Source organism: Pseudorasbora parva, chromosome 22 (assembly GCF_024679245.1).
Source record: "Pseudorasbora parva isolate DD20220531a chromosome 22, ASM2467924v1, whole genome shotgun sequence".
NCBI classification, from domain to species: Eukaryota; Metazoa; Chordata; class Actinopteri; order Cypriniformes; family Gobionidae; genus Pseudorasbora; species Pseudorasbora parva.
Genome location: NC_090193.1, coordinates 32,396,918 through 32,424,136, shown reverse-complemented (window position 1 = coordinate 32,424,136; position 27,219 = coordinate 32,396,918). Strand labels below are relative to the sequence as shown.

The 27,219-nt window shown below is 35.5% G+C and overlaps 3 protein-coding genes across 3 annotated transcripts in view; 2 read left to right on the top strand and 1 right to left on the bottom strand.

Annotated features, from left to right (window-relative positions):
- Positions 1–15,212, top strand: part of xxylt1 (xyloside xylosyltransferase 1) — a 146,724-nt gene extending 131,512 nt beyond the window's left edge. Inside the window, exon 5 of the mRNA XM_067430787.1 lies at positions 14,330–15,212. Within this exon, the coding sequence (XP_067286888.1) occupies positions 14,330–14,534 (205 nt within the window). The 3' untranslated portion in view covers positions 14,535–15,212. The remainder of the gene's footprint in view (positions 1–14,329) is intronic.
- Positions 15,210–17,214, bottom strand: fam43a (family with sequence similarity 43 member A). The gene has a single exon (XM_067430788.1). It carries the CDS (start codon positions 16,994–16,996, stop codon positions 15,953–15,955), a length of 1,044 nt encoding a protein of 347 aa, XP_067286889.1. The 5' UTR covers positions 16,997–17,214; the 3' UTR covers positions 15,210–15,952.
- A 1,572-nt stretch (positions 17,215–18,786) lies between these two features.
- lsg1 (large 60S subunit nuclear export GTPase 1) lies at positions 18,787–26,917 on the top strand. The gene is made up of 14 exons (XM_067430912.1): positions 18,787–19,060; positions 19,426–19,552; positions 20,113–20,233; positions 20,322–20,408; positions 20,492–20,578; positions 22,802–22,862; positions 22,938–23,114; positions 23,467–23,823; positions 23,919–24,020; positions 25,175–25,318; positions 25,817–25,940; positions 26,029–26,108; positions 26,207–26,380; positions 26,487–26,917. The coding sequence occupies exons 1-14, from the start codon at positions 18,959–18,961 to the stop codon at positions 26,664–26,666; spliced, it is 1,923 nt and encodes a 640-aa protein (XP_067287013.1). The 5' UTR covers positions 18,787–18,958; the 3' UTR covers positions 26,667–26,917.
- Positions 26,918–27,219: the final 302 nt, after the last annotated feature.

The window sequence follows — 27,219 nt, the reverse complement described above, 5'->3', positions numbered from 1 at the left end:
ATTTGACACTGAACACTGTATTAATAAATGTATTCAAATATATTTAAGTGTAGTTTTTACTGTATTTATATCAAATAAATGCAGCCTTGGTGAGCATTAGAAACTTTTGAACTGTTGTGTACTTACCGAATAAACAAAACAAAAATAAATGATATAAAATTATTTAACTGCACTATATGTCACAATTTCTAGACCTGGAATACGGCGTGCCTTGGCGCCTACGCTGTCCTCTATCACACCTGTTTATCTCCTTCATTTCCTGTACTTGTTCTGCGGTTCCTGTTTTGCATCAGTCCCTCTCCCAAAGCTTTCATACTCCCTTCAACTCCTCCTCCCTTTGTGTCTTCCTCCATCCCTTATTCCCTGACTCTCATCTTTGCTATAAATCAGATCATTGTGCATCTATCATTACAGGCCCGCGGGCTGTGTTCGAGCCAATGACCTACGAAAGGCGGCACTGCGTGGATACTAATGAGTCTCAGTCAGCATGTGAAAACCAGCTTGGGGACCGACTCATTCCTTCCAGAGAGCAAGAAACAAATACGGAGAAACGGACGCCAGCTGTTCTCCCTGTCCCAAAGCATTTTTCCTTGAAGTCATTGCTCACAGCTGAAAGACTGAGCTCTATTTTTAGTCCGTGTTCTCTTGTTTACCGAATGCACGTTTAGCACGTTTGCATTGAGGGTGTGAGGGGGAAATGGGTGCTGTTGCTGCATCCTATTTCAAGCAAATCACAGTAGGCTAAAACAGTTAGACAGTCTTTTTTTTTTTAAATGAATGGACAGTCTTTGTAATAGATCTTTCCATGCTGACGATCCAATACTTTCCCTGAGCTTCCCAGGAGGTTGCACACTGTGTGCCCATTAACTAAGGACAGATTGTGGCTAATTGTTTATGTTTTTCAGCGTTTTATAAGGTTAACACACATGGCCACACTGCTTCAACAAATCATGCCGCCCAGCTGTGCCATCACTCAGCACTTGAAAACATTTTTTGCAGCTGTGTTAATATTTTTCCATCCAGTCCTTCCCATTATCAGAACATGCAGCACAAACAGGGCCTGAACAACTTAGCATGCATTTTAAAAGTTTGGGGTTATAGAAATATTGTAATGGCAATACTATTGTAATGGTAATATTGTGAAATACTTTTTAAAATGTAATTTATTCCAGCATGGCAAATTTTCAGCATCATAAATCACACGATCCTTCTGAAATCATTCTAATATGCTGATTTGCTGCTTAAGAAATATTTATTATAATGATGAAGTTGAAAACAGTCTGAATCCCACCTGCAGGATATAATGCTCATTGTGCGTCTAGATTAAATCAAGCAGTTGCGAGCATGATGTAACATTCTCAGAATGATAATCAGAGAGAATCGTGCAGATGGCAAAATCATTACGCAACAGGTGATCACAAAATCTACTGGGAAACGCTAAAATATTACTGACAAAGTCAAAGGATTGAAGGAGAGAGCTGCTTGAGATTCACCTCAGGAGTTGAAAATGATTGAAAGGAAAAGACTGTACTGTGTGTGCTATGACAGTTTGTTCATTCTTGAGTGAACTATCCCTTTAAGAGCATAATTCTTTGCTAAAGAAATTTGTATTACTGAAATGTTCTTTTGTTTTCACAGAAAACTAAACCACAGTAAATCTACTTAAAAATAATCAAGAAACGTTTCACATTTTAAATACTCTTCAGTATTCTGTGGGCACAGTAACATAAAAAAGAAAAAAGAATGGAATACTTTTATTCAGCAAAGACACATTAAATTGATCAAAAATTACAGTTAAGACATTTATAATGTTACAAAAAAAATCTATTTCAAATAAATGCTCTTCTTGTCAACTGTTCATAAACAAATCATAAGTAATGTTGTATTTTTTATAATATTTCACAATCATATATTTTTGTAAAGTAATAATATATTTTATATATAAATAGTTTGTGTTAATATATGTGTGTGTACTGTATATATATATATATATATATATATATATATATATATATATATATATATATATATATATATATATATATATTTAAAAAAACAACAACCATATATAAATATATATATATATATATATATATATATATATGGTTGTTTTTTTTGTTGATTTAACTTAAAAAAGTAAGTAACCTGGTTGCCTTAAAATTTTGAGTTTATTGAAATTAAAAATTTGAGTTGATACAATAAAGGAAATTTGTTCAATAAATAGAAACTCAAAATATTATTGTATCTGAACCACATAAAAAAATGGATAAATCATGAAAATAGCACTATTTGGCATGTTTCACTGCTTCATCAGAAATAAAAAACACACAATTACCCAATATGCTTACAAAATCTTTTAATAATATTTTAAGAAAGGTTGTCAAATCTCAAAACATTTTCATTGTATTAACTCAACATTTTTATTTCAATGAATAGGTAACTTTTTTTCTAAATAATTTTTTACAGTGTATGTACGCACGCACGCACGCACGCACGCACGCACGCGCGCGCACACACACATATTTATATATACATAATAATAATTTTACACAGTGCACACACATATAAACACAAACTTTTATTTTGGATGTGATTAATCGATTGTCCAGCATATACTATATATATATATATACACTGAAAAAATAAAACCCTTGGATCAACTTAAAAAAATTGAAGTAATCGATCACACGAAATATTTTACATTGACTCAAGTAAATAATTTAATTTAGTTTAATTTGAAAAGTTTAAATCCATGCAACCACTTTTTAAAGGTTGATCAAACTAATTATTTTAGATTGGAACAAACAAATTATTTTAAATTGAATCAAACTAACAAATCATTATTTTATGTTGCGATAAACTAATTATTTAAATTAAAACAAAGTAATATTTATAGGCCAAAGTAAATTAATTATTTTAGGTTGTCTCAAATTAAGATGTCATTATTTAAAATGTATAATCAAAACAAAAAAAAGCTTTTAAAACATTTTGATCAATGACTATCATAACACTTTCCTTTAGAACACATTTATATTTATTGTTCAATGAACATGTTCACATGTATGAAGAACAGTCTGCTTCACACAAAAATACAAATTTGTTACAAATAATCAAATCACCACTCGATGACATCACATTAGTAGTAATATTAAATTAGGAATGTTTGTCCTGATAACACAGTTCGCCATAAAACATCCTAAAATACAATTAAAATATTAAGATACAAATGTATTTCATGTCCATAAATGTATATGATGATGAACAGTCTCTTTCAGCTGAACACCAGAGACAAATCCTGGAACTGCTCCTCAGACAGTGAACAGTGAACACTGCATCAGTTTCTGATACAGAGCTGTAAGCTCTACATTTAAAGGATTAGTTCACCCAAAAATAAAAATTCTGCAACGAGCAACGAGACCACGCCCCCTATTTTGTGTGTTCTTGTGGGTGGAGGGTTCGTCAACAAACGGTTCTAGTGCCGTCATCACAGCAGGAAGTGCAGGGGTGTAGTCCAAACCGGCCGCTCGCTGTAGGCTTTGAAAGGGAACTTCTGTTAAATAAAATATCTCGCTTGGCATTGAACTTTGAGCTTTATAATTTTACAGGTATTATTTATGCTCTAACAGCAACATTACACACTAACTAAAGTTTGAAAGATGGAATCGCGAAAAACGGGACCTTTAATGACAGAATATTCGTTTTTGGGCGAACTAAACCTTTAAATATAACCTATTTGTATGCAATATAGCAAGCAGGTTCCGGACCTCTGATCCTTCAATGACAATTTTAATGTCTTTTGGTGGATGAAGAGGATCCTCTTTCCCAGTGATAAAGATCGCCATGGTTGTTTGCTCCAGTTCTTCAATCTCATTTTCCTGCATAAAAAAGAAAGAGAAAATAAGTACATTATAGTTTCAGAACTCTCCCATTTTCAGCTCTTACACACTCTAAACTGAACTTGAATAGGCGCGTGACGAGTGAGAGCAAAGCGAGGCCGGTAAGTAATTGGATGATCAGTGCCAACTGCACGTCACACTGGTCTCAGAGCTTTCACAGAGGAGTGAAGGGAGAATAAAAGGAGGAGCGACGACAGTGAAGGAAGAGAGAGGACCAGGCATGGATTTTACATAGCATATAGGTGTTAAGTCATTTGCAAATGGATTCCTTTGGACACACTTATTTTGACAGTGTTCAAGGGAAGACAAGGAAAAAAAAGATTGTTTTGGTACGTCTGGACATGGTCTAAGTGTTCACAGCTCAAAATTCAGCATCAAAGATTTCTCATAAATAGTGTTAAAATCTCATCTTGTGAGCTGAGTTTCTCATCACACCCCTATTTATTAAAAGTGGCTAGGAAAACCTAGACTATGACCATGTTAGTCTGTAGGTGTTATTTGTGTGAGCAAGTGAGAGAGATGCCCTTACCTGGTATTCTTTGAAAAGGTGCGCAAAAGGTTCGCCGAGGTAGATCAGAGATTTGAGGATGCATTCTCTTCTGATGGTGATGTCTGCAGTCTGAGTAAGAACAATAACTATGAATTGAAATTAAACAATTACAAAAAAAAAAAAAAAACACTATTCAGCCATGGATCCCACTGATTATCAAATTCATAGATACCTCATCTAAAACCTGCAATGTCCTGGTGGACTCCTCCCTTGCTCCTGATGACCTCCAACAGTCTGGTGGAGTGCTTGTCCAACTGCACCAAGAACTTGTAATCCAACTTGTCACCAAAGGAACGGTTGTAATTCGCATGAACTTAAATTGATCTTAAAAGTAGAGCATACAGAAATAAGTTTAGAAGATGGTGAACACAAAACAGAATCCCCAGCACAACCGTACTAAATTACAACAACAACAACTCATTAGTGAATCAACAGTTAGGTCTAAAAATGTGGAATGCCAGGGTATGGCAAATGCCATACGTAAACGAGTAGTCATGTGCCCATTCTATTCTCTGCTATATGCCGACCTAAAACATTCACTTTCATAAAATCATCATCAAAGCAGTCCATATGTGACATCAGTTAGTTAATTCGAATCTCGAAGCATCGAAAATACATTTTGGTCCAAGTATCACAAAAACTATGACTTTCAATCTACGACGTGTTCCTCAAAAAAAGATTAAAATGGTTCATGAATCAGTGAATTAATCAATGATTCGGATCGCCAATGTCACGTGATTTCAGCAGTTCGGATCGCGTGTCAAACTCCCAAACTGCTGAAATCACGTGACATTGGCGATCCGAATCATTGATCAATTCACTGATTCACGAACCGTTTTAATCTTTTTTTAGGAACACGAAAGAGAAGACAATGCTGAATAAAGTCTTTTTGATATTTTTGGACCAAAATGTATTTTCGATGCTTCAAGAGAATCTAATCAACCAACTGATGTCACATATGGACTACTTTGATTATGTTTTTATTAGCTTTCTGGAAATGGACAGTAAAGTGGGCATTGACTGCATATGCTCTGGGACTAAAATATAAAATATCTTAAACTGTGTGTGAAGATGGAGGTCTTAAAAGTAAGGAACGACATTAGGGTGAGGAGTTAATGACATTAATTTCATTTTTGGGTGAACTAACCCTTTAAGAGCTGGAATAGAGTGTGGCCCCTTTAAGAGCTGCGAGTTTCACTATTGAACTGCCGGTATTTTGTGTGTGTGTGGAACTGTGCCGCGATTCACGCAAACTGTGAGAAACACAGACTCGGGAGCACTCTTTTTCAGAAAAGTAACCTGCTTATTCGTTTTAGGCGATTGTAATGTATTTAGTTCAATACTGTAAGCAGTGATGGTGTTAATGATTTACCTCAGATATATGAGCAAGCGCTTCAGCGCGCTCGGACTGCAGAGAATGTGCTCAGCGAAAAAACACACTTTTTTTTGAACTGGAGTCTAATAAAAGTTAAGCAGAAAATATTGTAGCTTATATAGGCTATAACTGCACTTGTTTCGAGAAATGTTATTGTTAACTCTTTCCCTTGACACGGTCAATGCCCCCACAAAATGAATTTAGACAGTTTGCATGCATTTAGGTTATTACTCACCCGCCCAATGATTTCGAGTGCTATCTTAAAAGTTAATTTACACGCTATCAAGCGTTAGCGCTGAAATTACGGCCAGACTCAAGTCCCGTCAGATATAGGTGAGGTAAAAACGTTAACGGTAGACAAAGTTTCTCTTACCTTATCAATGTTCCTCGTAGTTCTGTCTCGGAGCCTGGCTGGATGGGTCTGAAATCCGTTGAAATGTAACGTTATCGTCACGGCCACCGCTCAAGTTCGTGCTGTGTTCTTCTCAGACAGTTCTCAACTTCAGTTCTCAGACTTTTTTTTTTTTTTTTTTTTGAACCACAGAGAGCGGGATCTGCAAGTCAACAATGCGCATGTGCAAATCCTGCTTAATCTAAAAAAAATGCTCTGATCAAATTAATAAATTCAGTTTAATGTCCCGCTGCCCATTTAGATTCTATCAATGTAAAAAAATGGATTGAACCATAAATCTAAGCTAAAATGTTTACTTGACATGAAAAAATTAAAAAATTAAGCTATTTCAATGAGAAAATACACATTAAACGAACAACACTAAAGTTATACTTTTTTCAGTGTATATATATATATATATATATATATATATATATATATATATATATATATATATATATATATATATATATATATATATATATATATATATATATATATATATATATATATATATTCAATTCAATTCAAGATTGCTTTATTGGCATGAATGTAAAAATACAATATTGCCAAAGCGAATAACATAAATAATAATTTAAACTTAAATAACTTAAATAACATATATATATATATATATATATATCAAAGATTAAAAGTCACTCTGGCTATGATTAAACAAGTTTTTTCCGTATGATCCAAATCTCTTTACACATCAGTGGAATGTAAAGCTCAAGTATGATGAGAAGTCCTCCCTTGCACAAGCACATGTCTCATGGAGATTTCAGCCCACAATCTCTAACATGTCAGGGCAGATGAAAGTGTTTCCTTCAAATCAATGAATGCTATCATATGTCGTGACCTTTGCATTTACTGTACAGTTAGAAAGGATAAACAGTTTGTTGCTGGGCACGAATGGACATTTGGCCCACGCACGGCTACAGTCTAGTGACTCTATAGTCACAAGTCTTACCTGAAATACTACATAGCACTGATATCACACTGGGTTCTGGCTGTGCTTCAGGGCTGTGTTCCCATGCATGCAGCAGAGCTCACAGCCACACTGGCATTATATAAGGGGACAAACCGGTTGCAAACTGACTTGAGGCAGTTTGGTAGAATAGCCGAGGATCAAAACTGTCATGCAGAATTAATTAGTTTGTTTATGTCAAGTTTTAAACGCCAGATCGGTGGACTCTGTGTTCAAGCATTAATTTTGTAAAAACATGTATGCAACAAAATGACGTGTCTTTGAGCATGTGTTTGTCTGTCACAGATGGAACTTAAATATATATTATAAACAGATATAATAAATATATATTTTGTGGTCAGTAAGGTCAGAAATTATGCTTAATTGGTCAAAAGTGACAGATTTCGGTTTAAAATAAATGTTCTTTTGTACTTTTTTTTTTATCAGAGAAACCTGAAAAAACTAATATTAAGCTGCACAACTGTTTTCAACATTGGTAATTATAATAAATGTTTCTTAAGCAGCATAGAATGATTTCTGAAGGATCGTGTGACACTGAAGACTGGAGTAATGTTGCTAAAAAATACAGGAATAAATATAGTTTTAATATATATAAAAACTGAATCAGTTATTTTAAATTGCAACAATATTTCACAATATTATATATATTTTTGTCTGTATTTTAATCAAATTAATACAGCCTTGATGAGCATAAGAGACTGCTCAGTATAGGAATCAGGGAACACTGCGTATTAGGGACCCTGTGAATCAAACTGCGGCTTATTTGTCTACAAAGTTCACAGGAAATCTGAATAAAAGGAAACAGGAAGGAAGTGATGGCGATTCACTTTAAAACAGTCTCCCTCTGTCTCTCCACTTCAGTCAGCAGTGATGGAAACTTTTCTGAACAATGTAGGAGGATTTACTTGAGATGGTGCGTCTTTGTCAAGCCAATATTGACGTTAATGAAAAACTCGGCTTTAACTGCTAATTCAATAAATGCCAGCCCAGTTTAACTTTGTTAAACTAAGTTCATAAAACTCAAAACAGTAAAACAATTCAGATTACTTAAAATGTGTCAGTTTTGTGAACTCAAAAAAAAGAAAGTTTTAAAATAGCTCTATCAACTCAATCTATCCAAAATAAAAGTTTGTGTTTACAATATAGAGTGTCACACAATAAAGAGTGTGTACTGTGTATAATTATATATATATATATATATATATATATATATATATATATATATATATATATATATATATATATATATATATATATATATACACACTCATTCATGTACGCATTTAAGACATTTTTGATATTCTGTATATTTTTTTAAATAATTTATATTATATATAAATATATTTTATTCTTATAATTTTTTCCTTAAATGCATGTGTGTGTCTTTATATAATAATTATACACAGTACAGACACACACACACACACACACACACACACACACACACACACACACACACACACACACACACACACACACACACACACACACACACACACACACACACACACACACACACACACACACACACACACACACATGTTGGTCTATGTGGTTTACAGGGACTCTCCATAGGCGTAATGGTTTTTATACAGTACAAACCGTATTTTCTATCCCCTTACACTGCCCCTGCCCCTAAACCTACCCATCACAGGAAACATTCTGCATTTTTACTTTCTCAAAAAAAACATCATTTAGTATGTTTTTAAGGCCATTTGAATTATGAGGACATTTGATATGTCCTCACAAACCACATTTATAGTGTCATACCAGTGTAATACCCATGTAGTTATACAAATTTGTGTCCTCATAAACCACATAAACAGGCTCACACACACACACACACACACACACACACACACACACACACACACACACACACACACACACTATGTAAAGACAAACTTTTATTTTGGATACAATTTATCACAATTAATCAACTTGACAGCACTAATTTAAATACTCATAAAAGTTAATTTTTTATTGAACTGGTTTGGTTTACAATGGAGAACTGCTCAAGTACGCCCAGGTTGGTTCCCAAGTAAGTCCAAAAAGTAAATAAATCACAATTTAAATAATAATAATAATACAAAAAACTCCATGAATGCTGGAATGTTATAACTTACTGTGTAGTTCAATTACTTCTATAGTGAAACTGGAAAAGGAAGAGTGCAAATTTAAGGGCTGTGCATTACTTCTCAGTTTCGGAAAGAGTTGCTAATGACTGATATCGATTAGCTGCTCTTCTCTCATCCTCCGATCTAATGGGTTGAGATTAGTGATGGGGAGTCGACTCCAAAAGAGTCCATTCCTCGACTCTGAATAGCCCCAGAGTTGGGGTCGACTCCAGTACAGGAATCGACTCTCGGTGTCGACTCTGTTGCTGTGTCCGAAATTGCTCTTGTTTACTGAATCTCTCATCTAAAGTGCATGGCAGTTGAGCGCACTATAAGAAAGGAATGAAATGAAGCGAGGCAATACACTGACGTAGGCCTAATACACCGCGTCAGAGAGCTGTCGTATTGTCACACACATTTATTTGAGTGCTTACTTTAGAAATAGAAAACAATCACAGCGACTTTAGTTTGTAATTATAGGCTTCGTCCATGCTAGCTTTAGTTTAATTGATGGTATTATTGCAATTAGGAGAGATTTCGTTTCCCATAATGTGTTCATTAAACTAATAAATCATAAAAATATCAAGAAGAAACGTATCAATAGTGTGCATTATTTTATGCATAGTATATTTAACTCACCTTTTAAGACATGTGCATTCACTCGACAACATCTTTGTTCGTGACTTTTCCTATGTAAAATGATGGATTGGCAGTAGATACAGAAACGTTTATAGCCACGAAAATCATTGCTAAATTTGACGAATTTGGACGGCCACGCTAAAAGTGTGCGGTTTTAATAAGAGGATTTTAGAACTTTGTGTCGGGGGGAAATAATTTAAGTATTTAAAAACACCAATTTTGTCGGATTTCTAATCCTGTTTTGATGTTAAGTAATTGGAGTCGAGTAGTGGGAGTCGGGAATCGGAGTCGACTCCAAAAAACCTGGAATCGAACACCCCTAGTTGAGATGGGTCACCATGATTTTGCCAAGTAAATTAGTTCCTGGATATTTTTTCTGCTGGTTCTGGAACTTGATTCTGTTCTGCCAACCCTAAGAATAAGAATGTCAGTAACCAAACAGTTAACTGGAGCCATTGACTTCCATAGTATTTTTTTTTTCCTACTATAGAAGTCAATGGCTCCAGTTAACTGTTTGGTTACTGACATTCTTCAAAATATATTCCCTTGTGTTCAGCTGAAGAAATAAATTCATACAGGTTTGAAACAACTTGAGGGTGAGTAAAGGATGACAGAATTTTCATTTTAAAGTGACCAATCCCTTTATCAGATGGAAAGGACTGGCTGTTAAGTATGCAAACCTTTAATGCAAATTCATTAAAAATGAATGTTGGTATAAGCCACATGTTACAATTAACTGTTGCAAAATCCTCAAAAACTGAGAGGAAAGCCCCACACTGATCTTTGATGGGTAGTGTAAAGATTTCCACCAGATTTTTCCATCGAGCAGTCTTTTACCTGCATGTGTTTACTTTGGTTAGCACTCAAACCACAAGCAGATGAAAGAGATGGAACTCCCCCATCAGCAACCCCGCTTAATAACACTTTCAGATCCAGTTAATGATCAGCAACTTCAGATTTCAGTTGATGTTCTCCTACATTTGTGTATTAGCTGCTATTGCTGATTTTGCTTTTCATTCTGTTTAATAAGCATCTCTGTTGAATTGCTTTTGGCACTGTTAGTGTTGTGAAAGCGCTGTAAAATGGCCCTGTTTGGCACAATGTTCTTGTTGGTTTTGAAGTTATCTGGTGTTTGTGTACAGTGATAAAAATAAAGTCCTAACATTACATGTGGTCAAATAAACCATGACTGGGTGGTGTGATGCTGTCTGGACATGGTTTATTTTTGTGTGCTTGCACAGCATGGCCTCTCCTCTCCCTTGACACTTTTATAAAAAATTATTAATATTTATGGCATAAGGCAGCATGATAGTCTGTTGAGTTTGTTTATTTATTTATTTATTTATTTATTTATTTATTTATTTTCCCATGATACCCTGATTACTTTACTTATTACTTTTTATTTATTTATTTTATTTAATTAGTTATTTATTTTATATTTATTTTATTATTGTTGTGTTGTATTTCCATTATACTGTGTTGAGACTTTAATTTGTTTTATTTTACTTTACTTTTTTTTTTTAACCTAATTTAATTTATAATTATTTAAAATTTTTGTTGTGTTTTATTGTATTTTCATGATACCTTGAGATTTATTTTATTATTTATTTATTTATTTATTTATTATTTATTTTATCATTTTGTTGTGTTGTATTTTCATGATACCTTGAGATTTATTTTATTATTTATTTATTTATTTATTATTTATTTTATCATTTTGTTGTGTTGTATTTTCATGATACCTTGTTGGGATATTTATTTTATTTTATTTATTTACTTTAAAATAAAAAAAATTAATTCATAAAAAAAACAAAAACATGATACCCAATTGATTATATATATTAGCTAAGTGTCATAGATGTCCGATAGATATCAGATTCAGCTGTCACAATATTTTATAAGTGAACTTTGAGATTTATTACAGTAAGAGAACTGCACGGCGTGTGTGATAATCGTCATCCTGTTTTCGTCGTGGTTGTATATCATTTCATAAGACCTAACATATTTGTGTCATATTTTCCGTAGCTATCTAAAAAAGCAGTTGCTTCTTTTGTGCTGCACACGACTGAGCAGGTGCCATTTTATGTCCTATAAAGTAAAAACACACGCTGGCCGAATGGAAATGAAATACGAGTCCTTGGAGAAGGACATTCCCATGAAATCTCCCAATCTAAGTGTGCAGAATGGCGTGTGTCTTGTGGTTCTTCCTGTTTTCCTGTTATTATTCCATTTCCTGTCTGTAAGTATAGGATTAAAATAACTGTCCTGAAATGTATTGCTCTCTGGGGGAAACGTTTGTGTAGAAAACATTAAGGAGAGGAGCCACTTGCTGGTGCAGGCCCCTAGCGTTAACATTTCATGAGCTCTCTGAGACGATGCCACTGACTCTTGAAAACGGGGCATGACGGGAACAAGATATAAAAGATAAACTTTGTGTATGGTGCACTGTAAAAAAATGTTGTTGGTTTTTGATGGTTTAACTTAAAAAAGTAAGTAACCTGGTTGCCTTTGAGTTGATACAATGAAGGAAATTTGTTTAATAAATAGAAACTCAAAATATTATTGTATCTGAACCACATAAAACATTTGATAAATCATATATAGCACTATTTGGCATGTTTGACTGCATCATCAGAAATAAAACACACACAATTACCCAATATGCTTACAAAATCTTTTAATAATCTTTTAATAAAGGTTTTCAAATTTAAAAAAAATGTCATTGTATTAATTCAAAATTTTTATTTCAATGAACTTCAATGAACAATTTTAAGGCAACCAGGTAACTTTTTTTCTAAATAATTTTTTACAGTGTGCCTACATATGGTGACACCCGCACAAAATGTGTTACGATAAAAATTGTTTGCAGTCTCGTCTGCACTCTCGTTGTTTGCACTGTTCGCCCTCAGTGCTGAAGATTGTAATATATTATTTCTCATCAAATTTCCAAAATTATGCAATATGTGGTGTATTTATGCAAAAACAGCCTATTATTTTACTCCCATTTCACATTTCCCTGTTAAAAATATGCTTAGGCAGATGTTTATGTAATTTGATTTTATTTGTTTATATTTTTTGACACTGAAATATGTGTTGTCACATAGTTTGTTATAAATGTAGAACATCAAACACCAGTTTGTTTTGTATTTTGTTGCTGTTGTTTTAGTTTTTTATATTTTATATTTTATCTTTCTTTCTAAGATGCTTATAATAGCCACTATTTTACACTATTTCCAAACAATGTGTACCTTTTGATGTATTTGACTTTGATTTGCATTAATCTATGACAGTCGGCTTTTATTAACCAATAAACAAATGAGCTCAAAATAAAACAGTTTAATTCTGTAATCCAAACAATTGCCATGGTTGCTATGATGACATTGCATATTTAGGGCTTGTGCATGTGCACAATGCAAAATGTGATGCAAGACATTAGGGAATCCTGTGTGTATGTGTGTGTGTGTGTGTGTGTGTGTGTGTGTGTGTGTGTGTGTGTGTGTGTGTGTGTGTGTGTGTGTGTGTGTGTGTGTGTGTGTGTGTGTGTGTGTGTGTGTGTGAGAGAGAGAGAGAGAGAGAGAGAGAGAGAGAGAGAGAGAGAGAGAGAGAGAGAGAGAGAGAGAGAGAGAGAGAGAGAGAGAGAGAGAGAGAGAGAGAGAGAGACTGTGGGTGAGTTGTTCTTTTTTTAGACAGGTGTAACAGGAGACTAACCTGTGAGGCTGCATGGCTTTAAACAACAGCATGCATTATTTAAGTTCATATTGCTTTCCTTTGCCATGCCAAACCCTGCTTCACAACAGAAAAACAGTTATGCAAGACTACAAAAAATAATTAATACTAGCACTTATTAAAAAGCACCTCCCTGCAGAAATCCAGATCCAATCTAATTTTTTGCATTTGCCTCTCACTATTTTAGTTCATCAACACTGTGATGCATTCTAATAATGCGCTTTCTTTAATTCAGTTTCACGCATGAGCCATTAAATCAATTAGGCAATTTTCTATTAGAGTGCCAGAGACAAAGTTCACTTCATGATGGATTTTTCATGGGTGAGAATTAACTTTCTGTGTTTCATTTTTGTCAACATCTCTGCCGAATCGAAGGGTATTTTGCACACACAAGACTATAATAACTCTTAATTGGAGACATATTGAAATAATCCTTATCTTTGAATAAAGCTCCTTTTGTAAATGTATCTGTGACCTATCATTTTTGAAGCTGACCTGTTAATGCATCTGTTATTAACCGTCCTTAAAGGAAGCACCAGAACAGAAAAACACATTTTATTAGTTAGGTAAGGCTGTTCTCTTATAGGCTAATTATATAATATGCAGGCTCATTTTAGCATATCCGTTTATTGTTCTGCATTATGCAGTGTTCTGCATATGGAAGCTTTTGATGGTGAATCCCATGGAGGTGTGAAACTGAGAGCTAAGGAACTTGGGAACCTGATGCTTAGACTGCTGGGAAAGACTTCGGAGCCTGTTTTTAGAGCCTACGATCATGTCAATATGGGGAAGCAGGATTTCTTTATAACGGTACAAATCGCTATTTTGATCAAACTCAGTGACAGTTCCTAATAATGAGTTTAGCATAATAAACTGCATTTTAAAATTCTATTGATTTGCAGATTCTGCCTTTTAATTGTTCTTTCTTTGCCATAATTTAACTTGTTTGCAGAGCTGGAAGAAGGCCCCAGAACATGTACAGCGATGAAGAGCTGCTAGTTTGTGACACTACTGTTGTAGGAAGTGACAGCCATGCCAGCATTATTAACACTCTCACCGCAGGGAATGTGCAGCTCCCCCTCAAGTGCGAACGTGCCAGCTATTGTGAGATTCCAAAGGGAACGTAAGATGGTGTCTGTGTATTTCTGAAAACACACATGAGAGCATCTGACAGCTAATTTAAACCTGCTTGGAAGTGGTCTAAATAATATTTGACCTACTTTAGGCTATTTTACAGCTGAGCTGACGTTTTTGCAGAGAATGTTCAACATCAATGATGTGCATTTGACTTTTTTTATTGGTGTTCACAGAAACAAACCACATTGTTTAAAAAATAATGCATTTTGTTTACACATTAGCCTATGTATTTAATATATACATCTCTGTACATCAGGAAAATTGTCTCTTTTGCACAGCAAAGATAAAACATGTTTGCAAGAACATTCATAGGAAAACAATATGCACATAAATAATAACATAATACTCGTCTGAAATCCACCACAGTGCATAATAATAATAATAATAATAATAATAATAATAATAATAAAAATATATGGAACATCCTGAAAGGAAAGTTGTTTTGTAACTCATTGTTCAGTTTAGACACTTCTTTCAAAAGAAAGAAAGAAAAGAAAGAAAGATTGAGTTACATATTTCAGGATTGTTGTTTTCATTAAAATAAAATAAAAACATTTCCTTGAGGGAAACATATTAGGTAAACAGACCTTTCCTAAAACCTCTTTCCCCACAGAGAGGTTAAACAGAGACTTTAAGCGTCTTATTGCGCAGGGCAACTTCCTTTCAGACCCCTAATGAGGGATTATTGTGAGAGTAAGTCCACAAACATATCCATGGCTTGTCTCAAAACTAGTGAGCTGACTACTAGGCATTATCGTGCACTTATCGTTAGCAGAACTCAAAACATCCACTAAAAAGATGCCTTACATTTGTTTTGGTTCTCATCTCTTTAACTTGTCACAAGTTTCTGGCATTTAAACTTAACTCTCTGAATCAGTAAACCATTCCGAATGGTCGGGAATAACCTGAAAGTGCAGGTTGTATCTTTGGCACTTTAACTTAAGGCCGCGATTACATTTGAGAGAACTTTTTTGGCCCAAACATGATGTCTAGGTAGGCAGCTCACTAGGTTTTCACACACATCCCGTGAAAAACAACGCGCTTTCAAGTCATATGGATGAAGTGGCACGTCCGTATTACCATGTAACATCGCATGCCATTGCGGGCTATAGATTGTCTTTATTTAAGAGCAGTCAGCCGACTTCTTGCATTTTCCTATCCACAAAGCCATTAGGCACAGAAACAGTTTCTTGGTTGCCCTCTATGGAGGACTCGCTGCTCGTGCTCTCCCCGGACAGCAGGCGAGTCACTCTCAGGTCGGCTTTAAGCGTCTGCACGTCGTTCCCTATACTCATGGAGCCCAAGTCATTGATAATCTGGCACAGTTCTTGCTTCCCGTTGGACAAACAGTCACTGTCGTTGTCAAGAATATCCTCGCACTCAAAGTGCATGGCTTTCTCCTCTTCCTCCTCCCCGAGCAAGTCCTCGGTAATGGAGCCCAGCTTGGGCGCGCTCCTGCTGCGCTCCACCGGGGGCTTATAGTAACACTGTCCGTTTAGCAACTTCCTCAAGGGCACCAAGGGAATCGTTTGCTCCCCGATCAACTGCTGCTGCTGGTGCCTGGCATCGTCCCTTCTTTTGAGTCTTTTAAACTCGGCTAGGGCTGTCGCTGAGGTCTGGTAAAGAAGCAGCGCCATGGCCTTCGCCTTCTCCGGCTTGGACACCAGCACGGCGTGGCAGCGCAGCATCACCGCCTTGTGCTTCATCTCGTGCCGGTAGATCCAGGCGAATATCTTGGGAAGCCGCGGGTCTGCGACACAGTAGGTGATCCTGTGTAATAAATAGAGATGTCCGGGTCTCTTCGCCTTTTCATCGACGTGGACCATGCGAATGCCTTGCGAGCTGATGGTCAGCTTCATCTTGGTGCCGTTCTTCCCCATCTCGCTCTTGCCCCAGATCTTACTGACGGCAACGTCCGTGCATCCATCCCCCTTGGACTGAATGGTAGTGGCATTCCCTAGATACAAGACTGTATATGTAGGGTCCTCGCTGGTGATTTTCACCTTTTTCCTCTTGGATTTGAACATGCTCCCGACTCTGTTGAGTGCGCTTTCTGGGCAGGATTTGGCGAAGGAGGTGAGCGCGGAGTAGTTGAGGCTCACGGCATAGCCCTTCTGCTTGGACTGCTGCTTATCTTCCTCGATCAGCTCGAACTTGTTCTTCTTCCAAGGCAACATGCTGGTCGTCTTGAGGGCAATGAAGATACTGAATCTACTCTAGTTATTCTATTACGCCTAAATTCTACCTCAAAACAGGCTTTAGTCATCTATTGGCTTGCTTTAAGACATTTTCAAAGTTGCTGAGCACTTCATAGACCTGTGTGAGGACGAGTATCGCGCCGGACGCTCTAATCGCTGCATCACCAAACAACACACTGTACAGTAAAACAAGCGTGAATCGGTCACTTATATACCGGACTGAACCAATTGAGCCTCACAGAGGGGAGAGAGGACGATACCAAGACGGGGCAGTTTTTCGTGGAATTTTTCGCCCAGCTGTTGCTCAAGCTTCCATGTATTTATTTATTACAGTTATTTATTTATGTGTTTCATATCGGCTTATTTGTTCTCATTTCTACACAGACTTATGCGTATGTCAAGGAGTAAATCCATTATTTATTTATGTTTAGTTTAAGGGATAATATTTTTTTTGTCTTTGCAAATATAATCTTTACTGACATTTATACCGACGAGAAACAAAACAAACTTTTCTGTGAATTTCAATTAAAAATGGCAAAAATGTAGGCATGCAACCTGATATTATAAGTAACAACAGCATCTATAATAATAATAATAATAATAATAATAATAATAATAATAATAATAATAATTATTATTATTATTATTATTATTATTATTAATTAAATTTTATTATTATTATTATTATTATTATTATTATTATTATTATTATTATTATTACATTCTACAATAATAAAAATAACCTGCTGTAATAGTTTAAGCATGCAGTTTTTATTATGCATATTTTTACACACACACACACACACACACACACACACACACACACACACACACACACACACACACACACACACACACACACACACACACACACACACACACACACACACACACACACACACACACACACACACACACACACACACACACACACACACACACACACACACACACACACACACACACACATCATAATAATGACAACAACTAAATGTTTATTGAATATTACAATGATTATATTACATATAATTATTATTATTTAACATGTATGATAATAATTATTATTAATTGTTAATTATCATCATCATCATCATTATCATCATTATTATTTTTAATTAAAATGATTATTACCACAAATTCTACAATAATGAAAATAACCTGCCGTAATAGTTTAAGCATGGAGTTTTTATTATGCATATTTTTATACATATATATCATAATAATGACAACAACTAAATGTTTATGGAAATATTACAATTATTAAATATATTACATATAATTATTATTATTTAACTTGTTTAATTATTATAAAAAATATTATTATTATTAATATTAATATTAATATTAATATTAATATTAATATTATTATTATTATTATTATTATTATTATTATTATTATTATTATTATTATTATTATTATTATTATTATTATTATTATTGCCCCTCTTTTATCTTAGACTGAGGGGCATAGAGAGCAGGAGGAAGGATTTGGGCGAATCTGAAGCTTGTAATGTGATGCCCTCTACTGGTGGCAAGCTAAAAATGCAACGGAACAGTCAGTCTTTTTTTTGTTCAGCTTGCAAATAGTTAATCATCCGGAACCAAACCTTTTGGTTTGTTTTCGGACATATTTTAGTGAGACACCCTGGAAAACCCAAAAGTGTTGGGAACTTGCGACGATTTATTTTATCGCTGTAATCTCATTCAACCTTTAAAATGTAAACATATGCACTCGATTAAGCTGAACAAACCTGAAAGGGGGATTTATTCTTAACGCCTTATTGCTCTTGAGAGGAGGTGCCTCTCATAAACCATTCCGTGTGACTTCCTTCCTTTGCCATAACAAACATGTCACATGTGTGAAATTCTGTCTGTTCGCATATCCATGAACGGCTCACTGATACATTTATATCGCTGTTTAACCGTGTAAAACTATTTAATATGGGGAAGAAGAAGACTCGTGGAGAAGGATCCGGGCTGGGAAGAGCTTTAATAAAGGAGAGACTGAACGCAGGCCGTGGATACAGGAGAAATGACACATGGGTAGGAAAATAGTGACTGTCTGATAATAAAAGTTGCTCTTTCACCTAGTTTAGAATAATATTGTGCTCTTTTGATATAGAACAATTATGAAATAATTGGAGAAACCATGTCTATTTTGTTATATTATTTATTAGGGGTCGAAAAACGTACGATATTCAAAACGAAGTACAGACAAATATGGATTTGAAATGGTTTTCATCATAAAACGAACCTTATGGACTAGAAAATAACCTGTTGAGATAGAATGTATTTTGTAGGCAAGAGAGAAACAGATGGACTTTTAACTTCAGTCGGAATATGTAAATTAAGTCAAGTAAGTGTTGTTCAACAAGTCTGATGCATTTTCATTGTTTTATATATTTTAGCTCCATACCAGCGAGCTGAATGATGGATATGATTGGGGTCGACTTAATCTACAGTCTGTCACCGAGCAGAGCTCTCTGGATGACTTTCTTGCCACAGCTGAACTCGCTGGAACTGAATTTGTTGCAGGTAGGTGTTAACAAAATCTCTTGATCATTTTTTTTTTTAGGATCAGGGTTAGCTCAAATTATTAAAACACTTTATTTTACAGTGTCCATGGTACATATGTTACATTTACTTGCATAGTAACAGTAAATTATGCAAAATTATTGCATGCAACTAGCCCTCGACCAAACCGTAATCCAACCCTATAGTAAGTACTTGTTATTAATAATTAATATTACACAGTACTTAAATATATAAATTAATAACACTGTAACAATGACACCTTAATAATGAAGTGTAACTAAACATTTGTATTAATTGAATTAAAATAAAATATAAATATTAGATGAGATCAAATTTGACTGTTTTTATTTTTTGTTGAATATGGCATATTTTATGTGCCCTAGAAATCTTTCATTAAAATTACTTTCCCATCCTTCTAGTAATTTCCACAATGCCTAATGAATTAGAAGTCTTGCACATTACAATAGTTCCTTCCGCTTTGAAAAATAAAGTGGATGTTAGTATATAAATAATACTAAAATGACCCTGCTAGTAATAGATTAATGCGTATTGTTTTGCAGAGAAGATGAACATTAAATTTGTCCCAGCTGAAGCGAGGGCCGGCTTGCTTTCCGCTGAGGAGTCCAGACGACTGAAGAAACTCCACGAGGACAACAAAGAGCTCTTACGAATCCCCCGAAGGTACGTTGTTGTGTAATGTAATGTAAAACCTTTTTTATTACAGAATTACGCAACAGCAAATGTATTCAGAATTGTGTTGTCACTGCAGGCCTCCTTGGGACGAGGGCACAAGCCCTGAGATTCTACAGCAAACCGAGAGGGACAGTTTCCTTGCATGGAGAAGAGAACTGGCTCAGTGAGAGAAATTTTGTTTAAAGACTAGCAAATCAAATTCTCCAACAGGATAGTATTTGTGAACAAATGCACTTTCTGTTATAGGTTGGAAGAGGAACAGAAGTTCATTCTTACTCCTTTTGAGAGGAATCTCGATTTCTGGAGACAACTCTGGAGAGTTATTGAGAGGAGGTGAGCTTTTGTTTGCCTTTTTAAATTTTTTTCACAATGGATATTGTCTTTGCACTTTTCACCATCTAATCACATTGGCCCTTATTTATCAAAAGTGCGTACACCAAATTTCCAGCGTACACCTTGCTTACACCCAAACCCACGGTGACTTTGAGATTTATCAATATGGACGTTGGCGTACGGCACGCTCAAATCCTACGCCAGCTCAGGAGGTGGTGTACGCACGTTTGAGTTAGTGGGAAAATGCGCAGAAAAACAATTCCTAACACCACAAAACACACTGACAAGATATGCTATATGACCCACTGTTAAAAACCACAACAACAACATTCAGTGTTTATTTTTGTGCAACATGAACGTCAATGTTTAATTTGTGTGACTTTACCAAAGAGTTTGATTTGTAGGCATATGTATTCCTACAGTCGTGAGCCTGTGCGCTTTACCAGCCTGCCTGGCCCAGCAGCTGCGCACGGACTGGGACTAAAATAATTCAGACTGACAAAATAATAAAAATTAACCTTCTTCTTTTAAATAATAATAAAATCAATAAAAACGACATTCTTCTTCTAAATAACAAGCGTCATTAATAATAATAATAATAATAATAATAATAATAATAATAAGAAGAAGAAGAAGAAGAATCTTACAAATTGTCATGTAATTATTAATGTGAATGAATACTCCACATCACATCATCATCACTGTCGTACACCCCAATACATGCCGTGATACGAAATCAAATGCTAATTGTTTCAAAACGTGCTGTAAAATAATGCATTGGGATGGTAATTTCTTATCCAAACAGCTTTAAACTGCTGGGGTGCGCTTCTCAACCCCCACACTATTAACAGCTCGTAATGTTATAACGTATTTCAAACTACTCATATTATTACTCATATGAGCTCGTATTTCAGCTCGTAATTACTCGTAATTTGGGTCCATATTTTGTTTTTGTGGGTGCCTTTATTCCCACTCTTTATACTCTTAAACAAAACAATTTCGTTTTTTTTTTTCCACTTCCCTGGTGATCTCGATGGGTGCGTCTCAATCATCTCAATAGTTCAGTAGTCAGAGCACTGATCAGGGAGTCAGCCCATTGACTTATGCCCTAATCAGTGCCCTGACTAGTGGACTAGTGAGATGATTGAGTGCGCCCGATCTCCACGTCGGAGAAGTTTCGCTTCTTTGCCGTCTTCCGTGTGTCCATGGCGTAAAATGAGGGCGTGCGGGAGGCGGAGACTTGAATATATAGGGGCGTGTTATTCTAATGACGATCGTTTTCAGCCGCGGGATTTATCAAGGGCAAGTATTGCGTACACCTGAATTGCAGAGGTGCGCACAGTTTCATAAATCAGGCGGTGAGAGGAGTGTAAGCATAATCTTACGCCAACATATACGCCTGTTTCTACGCAAGATTGATAAATGAGGGCCATTGTGATGTAGGCATGATGGGTTCTTGGGGGCCGTTTACACGATTTAGAAATTTTTCTGTGTTTTGGCTGTTCATTTACAAGGCAACAGCGTTTTGGGGGTCTGAAAATGCAAACTTTTAAAAACGGGTTTCAAAGTGCAAGTTTTTGAAAGCGATACTGCTGTTGTCTCCTTGTAAAGTACAACAATTTTGTGGGAGAAGTGTTTCTTAACAAAGTAAATACATAAAGCAAATTTGCCTGTGAATGCGTTATATATAATAACTATATTGGTATGTCTAAATCGGGGTGATCGCTTATATCAATGTCATATCGTCCAGCCCTTAAACGTTTTGTCAGTGTTTATTTAAAAATATCCAATTATGCAGAATACACAATGGTAAATATTTAATTGATGAGTTTTCAATACAATATAACAATTATATAACTATTTTCAGAGTATAGTTTTACTCCAAAATTCAACATATTGACACAAACTGATAATGTGTGTATTGCTGCCTAGAATTCAGTTGTTTCTGTGAATTGCTGCAATCCATTTGTTTCTTTATAAACCTAAGATATCTTGTCAAATCTATTTGTACAGTCAACCTCAAAGCTCTTTCCCGTTTCCCTCTTTCCTGTTTTTCGGCATTCTCTCTGAAAACCAATGCTGCTGCTCAGTCTTTTTCCCACTCAGTGGGCAGAACTGCAGTCAGTCCGGCCGAAGGGGACGTCACGCACATACCCACGCACATATTGTACATTGTTGTCGTATAAACGCACCCTAGAATATTTTTTATTTTTTTATCCACAGTGATGTTGTGGTTCAAATCCTTGATGCCAGAAACCCCCTTCTCTTCCGCTGTCCAGATCTTGTAAGTAACAATGAGACTGGCTAAAAACTATTACACTTGGTATTTTAATCATACTTCATTTTCTGTCTCCATCAGGAAAAATATGTCAAAGAGGTTTCTATTCACAAAGTAAACATGCTTCTGCTGAACAAAGCTGACCTGCTCACTAGAGAACAGCGGCGAGCTTGGGCCAGATACTTCCAGAAAGAGGGGATCAGAGCGGTGTTCTGGTCTGCTTTAGCTGAGGCACAACGACTCGAGGCAGAGGAGAAGGCAAGATATTACGTGTGTGTGTGTGTGTGCGTGTGTGTGTGCGTGGACTACCGTTCAAAAGTTTGGGATCTGTTTTTTTTTTCTCAACAAGAATGCATGAAATTGATTACAAGTGACAACAATTAATTACAAGACATGTATGTTACAAAAAATATCTCAAATAAATGCTTTTCTGTTGAACTTTTTAAGAAATGAATCACTTGTATTCTTCATTTGTAAGTCACTTTGGGTTAAAGCTTCTGTTAAATGAATACATTTTAAAATGTTTTATATATCAAAATATTCTGAAAAAGTACTGAACCGAGTACCGAGTGTTCATTATCCTGTTTTTCCTCATTGTTTGGTGGTTAAGGGAGAAGAGATGATGGACCAAGAGGATCAGAGTGATACAGAACAGGAAGAAGCCTCCAAAATGGCCACAGACCACCATGAGGAAAATATCACTTCACCAAATGAAGAGAAAGAAGAGAGTGAGCAGGATGAAGAAGAGGAAGATGAAGAAGGAAGAGTCTGTGTTAATGAGACAGATTGGCAGACATGCTCTGAGGAATCAGGAGATGAAGATCATGCTGAGGATAACCCAGAATCCACAGCGGCTTCATCTTTTTACAACTCAAGCCGTTTGTTACGCAAAAATGAGCTGCTGGAAATATTTAAGTCTGTGCATTCTGGGCCGACGTGTAAAGAGGGACAAATCACAGTTGGATTGGTGAGTTCCAACTATAGTCCGATTAATATATCAAACATTTATGTCACTGTCCATCAGAACTTGTATTCATATTTCCACTCTAAATTCTCATTAAGGTGGGATATCCTAATGTAGGAAAAAGTTCTACCATCAACACCATCCTGATGAATAAGAAAGTCTCAGTTTCAGCTACACCTGGACACACAAAGCATTTTCAGGTGACCATTTTATTATTAAGGAACACTTCACAAAAGTTACGGACATTTTTCACACTTTTTCTACTAAATAACTCTTAGGGATGAAATACTTGCTTGCTCCAACCAATTTGCAAGCTGTATAACAATAGTTGCCAACCAATGAGAATCAAGTATTTAGCAACTAGTAAAGTATAAGCATGTTTTTAAAGGGATAGTTTACCCAAAAATGAAAATTTGATGTTTATCTTCTACCTCCAGGGCTTCCGAGATGTAGGTGTGTTTGTTTTTTCAGTAGAACACAAATTAAGATTTTTAACTCCAACCATTGCACGTATAATGCATGTCAATGGGGTGTTTTCTATGAAAACACACAGACATACAAATCTATATTAAACCCTGTGGCTCGTGTGGTTTTTCTGCGAGAAACGGAACAGTATTTGTTATATTTTACCTCACATCAAGATAATCTCATCTAGTATTCCACAGCGTCATTACTTCTGTAGAGTAAGGTCAAAACCTGGTGCAATCATGTATATATGTATATATATATGTGTGTGTGTGTGTATATATATATATATATATATATATATATATATATATATATATATATATATATATATATATATATATATATATATATATATATATATATATATATATATATATATATATATATATATATACATATATATATATCCTCATTAGTGCCTGCACTGATCGGTCGAATGAGGCATCTATGTAAATATATATCTATGATTGCGCCAGGTTTTTGACCTTCTTCGACGGTAGTAATGGCATTGGGAATACTGGATGGTATTCGTCTAAAATGGGGTAGAAAAATAACACTGATCGGTTTCGCAGAATCGCTGAAACCGATCGTTTTGTGTCTTAGGACATCAATGTGTTGCCACAAGCCACAGGGTTTCATATGGATTCTTATGCATGTGTTTTTTACACTCATAGTGACTCTCATAGAAAACACCCAATTGACATGCATTTTACGAGCAATGGTTGAAGTTAAAAATCTTCATTTGTGTTCTACTGAAGAACCACAGCTACATCATCGATGCCCTGGGGATAAGTAGATAAACATCAATGTTTCATTTTTGGGTGAACTATCCCTTTAATTACAAGGTCACTTTGTTCTTGGGGTTTCATTGACTGTTATGTTTCAGACTCTGTTTGTTGATCCTGGTCTGTGCCTGTGTGATTGTCCCGGACTGGTCATGCCATCTTTTGTGTCCACCAAAGCCGAGATGATTTGCTGCGGGATCCTTCCCATCGATCAGATGAGAGATCATGTTCCAGCCATCTCTTTGATAACCTTTTTAAACAGCAATGGCCATAACAATTGCATCTTTGCTTAATCTTTTAAGTTGTATGAAACGTGTATTCTTCAGTTTAAAAGATTTGGTTTTGTAAATTTTTATTTTATATATATATATATATATATATTTTTTTAGAATTCTCTTATGCTCAACAGGGCTGTATTTATTTGATGAAAAGTACCATAAAACAGTAATATTGTGAAATATTAGAATTTCAAAAACTTTTTTATTTTAAGGCATTTAATATAGCAATCACTGCAGTATTCAGTGTCACACGAGAAATCATTCTAATATGCTGTTTTGCTGCTCAAGAAACATTATTATTATCAATGTTGAAAACAGTTGTGCTGCTTAATGTTTGTGTAAACTGTGATCTTTTTTTTCCAGGATTTTCTGAAAAGAACAGCATTTACTTATAATAGAACATTTTTGTAGCATTATGACAGCTGATAAAGTGGCACTGCAGTATTTTGGCCTTAACCTAAATACGTATGTCAGACTATCCCTCGAACTGTGCTGGAGGGGACCTACGGGATCAACATCATCAGACCGAGGGAAGACGAGGACCCTGATCGACCACCTACCTATGAGGAACTGCTCATGGCATATGGATGTCAGTTCACTTTACATGATGTATACAAAGGCATTTTAACCTTTTTTAAACAACTACTGACCAATCATATTCTATACTCATAATGCAGATATGAGAGGCTTCATGACCGCACATGGCCAGCCAGACCAATCAAGATCAGCCCGTTATGTTTTGAAAGACTATGTCAGTGTAAGTGCCTCTTCATTTGCCATTACCAGCTTTGAATTTTATAATTATGAACGTGGAGAATGAGAGATGATAACCTGTTGTTTTCTGAATCGATGCAGGGAAAACTCCTTTACTGCCATCCTCCACCCCACATCAACCCTAAAGACTTCCAACCTCAGCACGCTAGATTTGCCACGCAGATAGCTGGTGCCGAACAGATTTCTAGCAATGGGGACAAACCATCAAAAGTCAAACGCATAGAGAACACAGTGGATAAAAGTTTCTTTCATCAAGTGAGATTTGTTTTGTAATAATGTTCAACTAACTGTACATTACACAGCTACTTAATTGAATATGACTTTGAAGTCTAAATCACTCAAAATCTGTAATTTTTCATAGGAAAATGTGCGAGCACTGACCAAAGGTGTGCAGATGGTGATGGGTTATAAGCCTGGAAGTGGTCCTGTTGGGCCTGCTAATGCAAACACAGAACAGCCTGCTGGGAAGCCCTGGAAAAAACACGGTAACCGGAATAAGAAGGAGAAAGTGAGAAGACTCACCAAACATTTGGATGCGTGATCCCTATTCTAATCGATTTGCAAGCACAACCTCAAAGATATTTGGATTTCATACACTCTTGCAAAGACTAATGAAATTTCATATTTCACCATACCATGAAGTGATTGAGAAGTGCTGCTGGACATTTGGACATTCCTCTTTTTTTGAAATAACACTCATAATAATAAAGACGTTATCACTATTTTATCTGTGTGTGGGATGATGAGATTAATGGACTCGCAGACATACTAATAAATGAAGCTCTCCTAATAATATCTCAAAGAAATTTTTGTCTTTACTGAAATTTCTGATTTTTTTGTGTGGAAAATATGGGTATCTATCAAAGTTGACGGTTGTTATCTAAGTGCAGTGGCAATTTCTCAGTGTAATTTCTCTCAAATTAACCATTAGGGCTGGTTTGTAATTTTCTCCAATATATTTAAATATGAGGTATTGTGGAATTGTCTGTTGTAAATAACCTCTTAAATGGAAAATATATATATTCTTGAATCTCTTGCATGTGTTTGCATTCCTTCTAATCACATATTTGGAATGTTTTTTGTATGCAGTATCA

What these genes read in the sequence shown, in the direction of transcription:
- fam43a (XM_067430788.1), bottom strand. Translation starts at nt 16,996, where the DNA reads ATGTTGCCTTGGAAGAAGAACAAGTTCGAGCTGATCGAGGAAGATAAG.
- lsg1 (XM_067430912.1), top strand. Translation starts at nt 18,959, where the DNA reads ATGGGGAAGAAGAAGACTCGTGGAGAAGGATCCGGGCTGGGAAGAGCT. An exon ending in TGGAACTGAATTTGTTGCAG is followed by an intron (nt 19,553 to 20,112) that starts GTAGGTGTTAAC and finishes ATTGTTTTGCAG; the next exon opens with AGAAGATGAACATTAAATTT. An exon ending in ATGTTCCAGCCATCTCTTTG is followed by an intron (nt 25,319 to 25,816) that starts ATAACCTTTTTA and finishes TAACCTAAATAC; the next exon opens with GTATGTCAGACTATCCCTCG.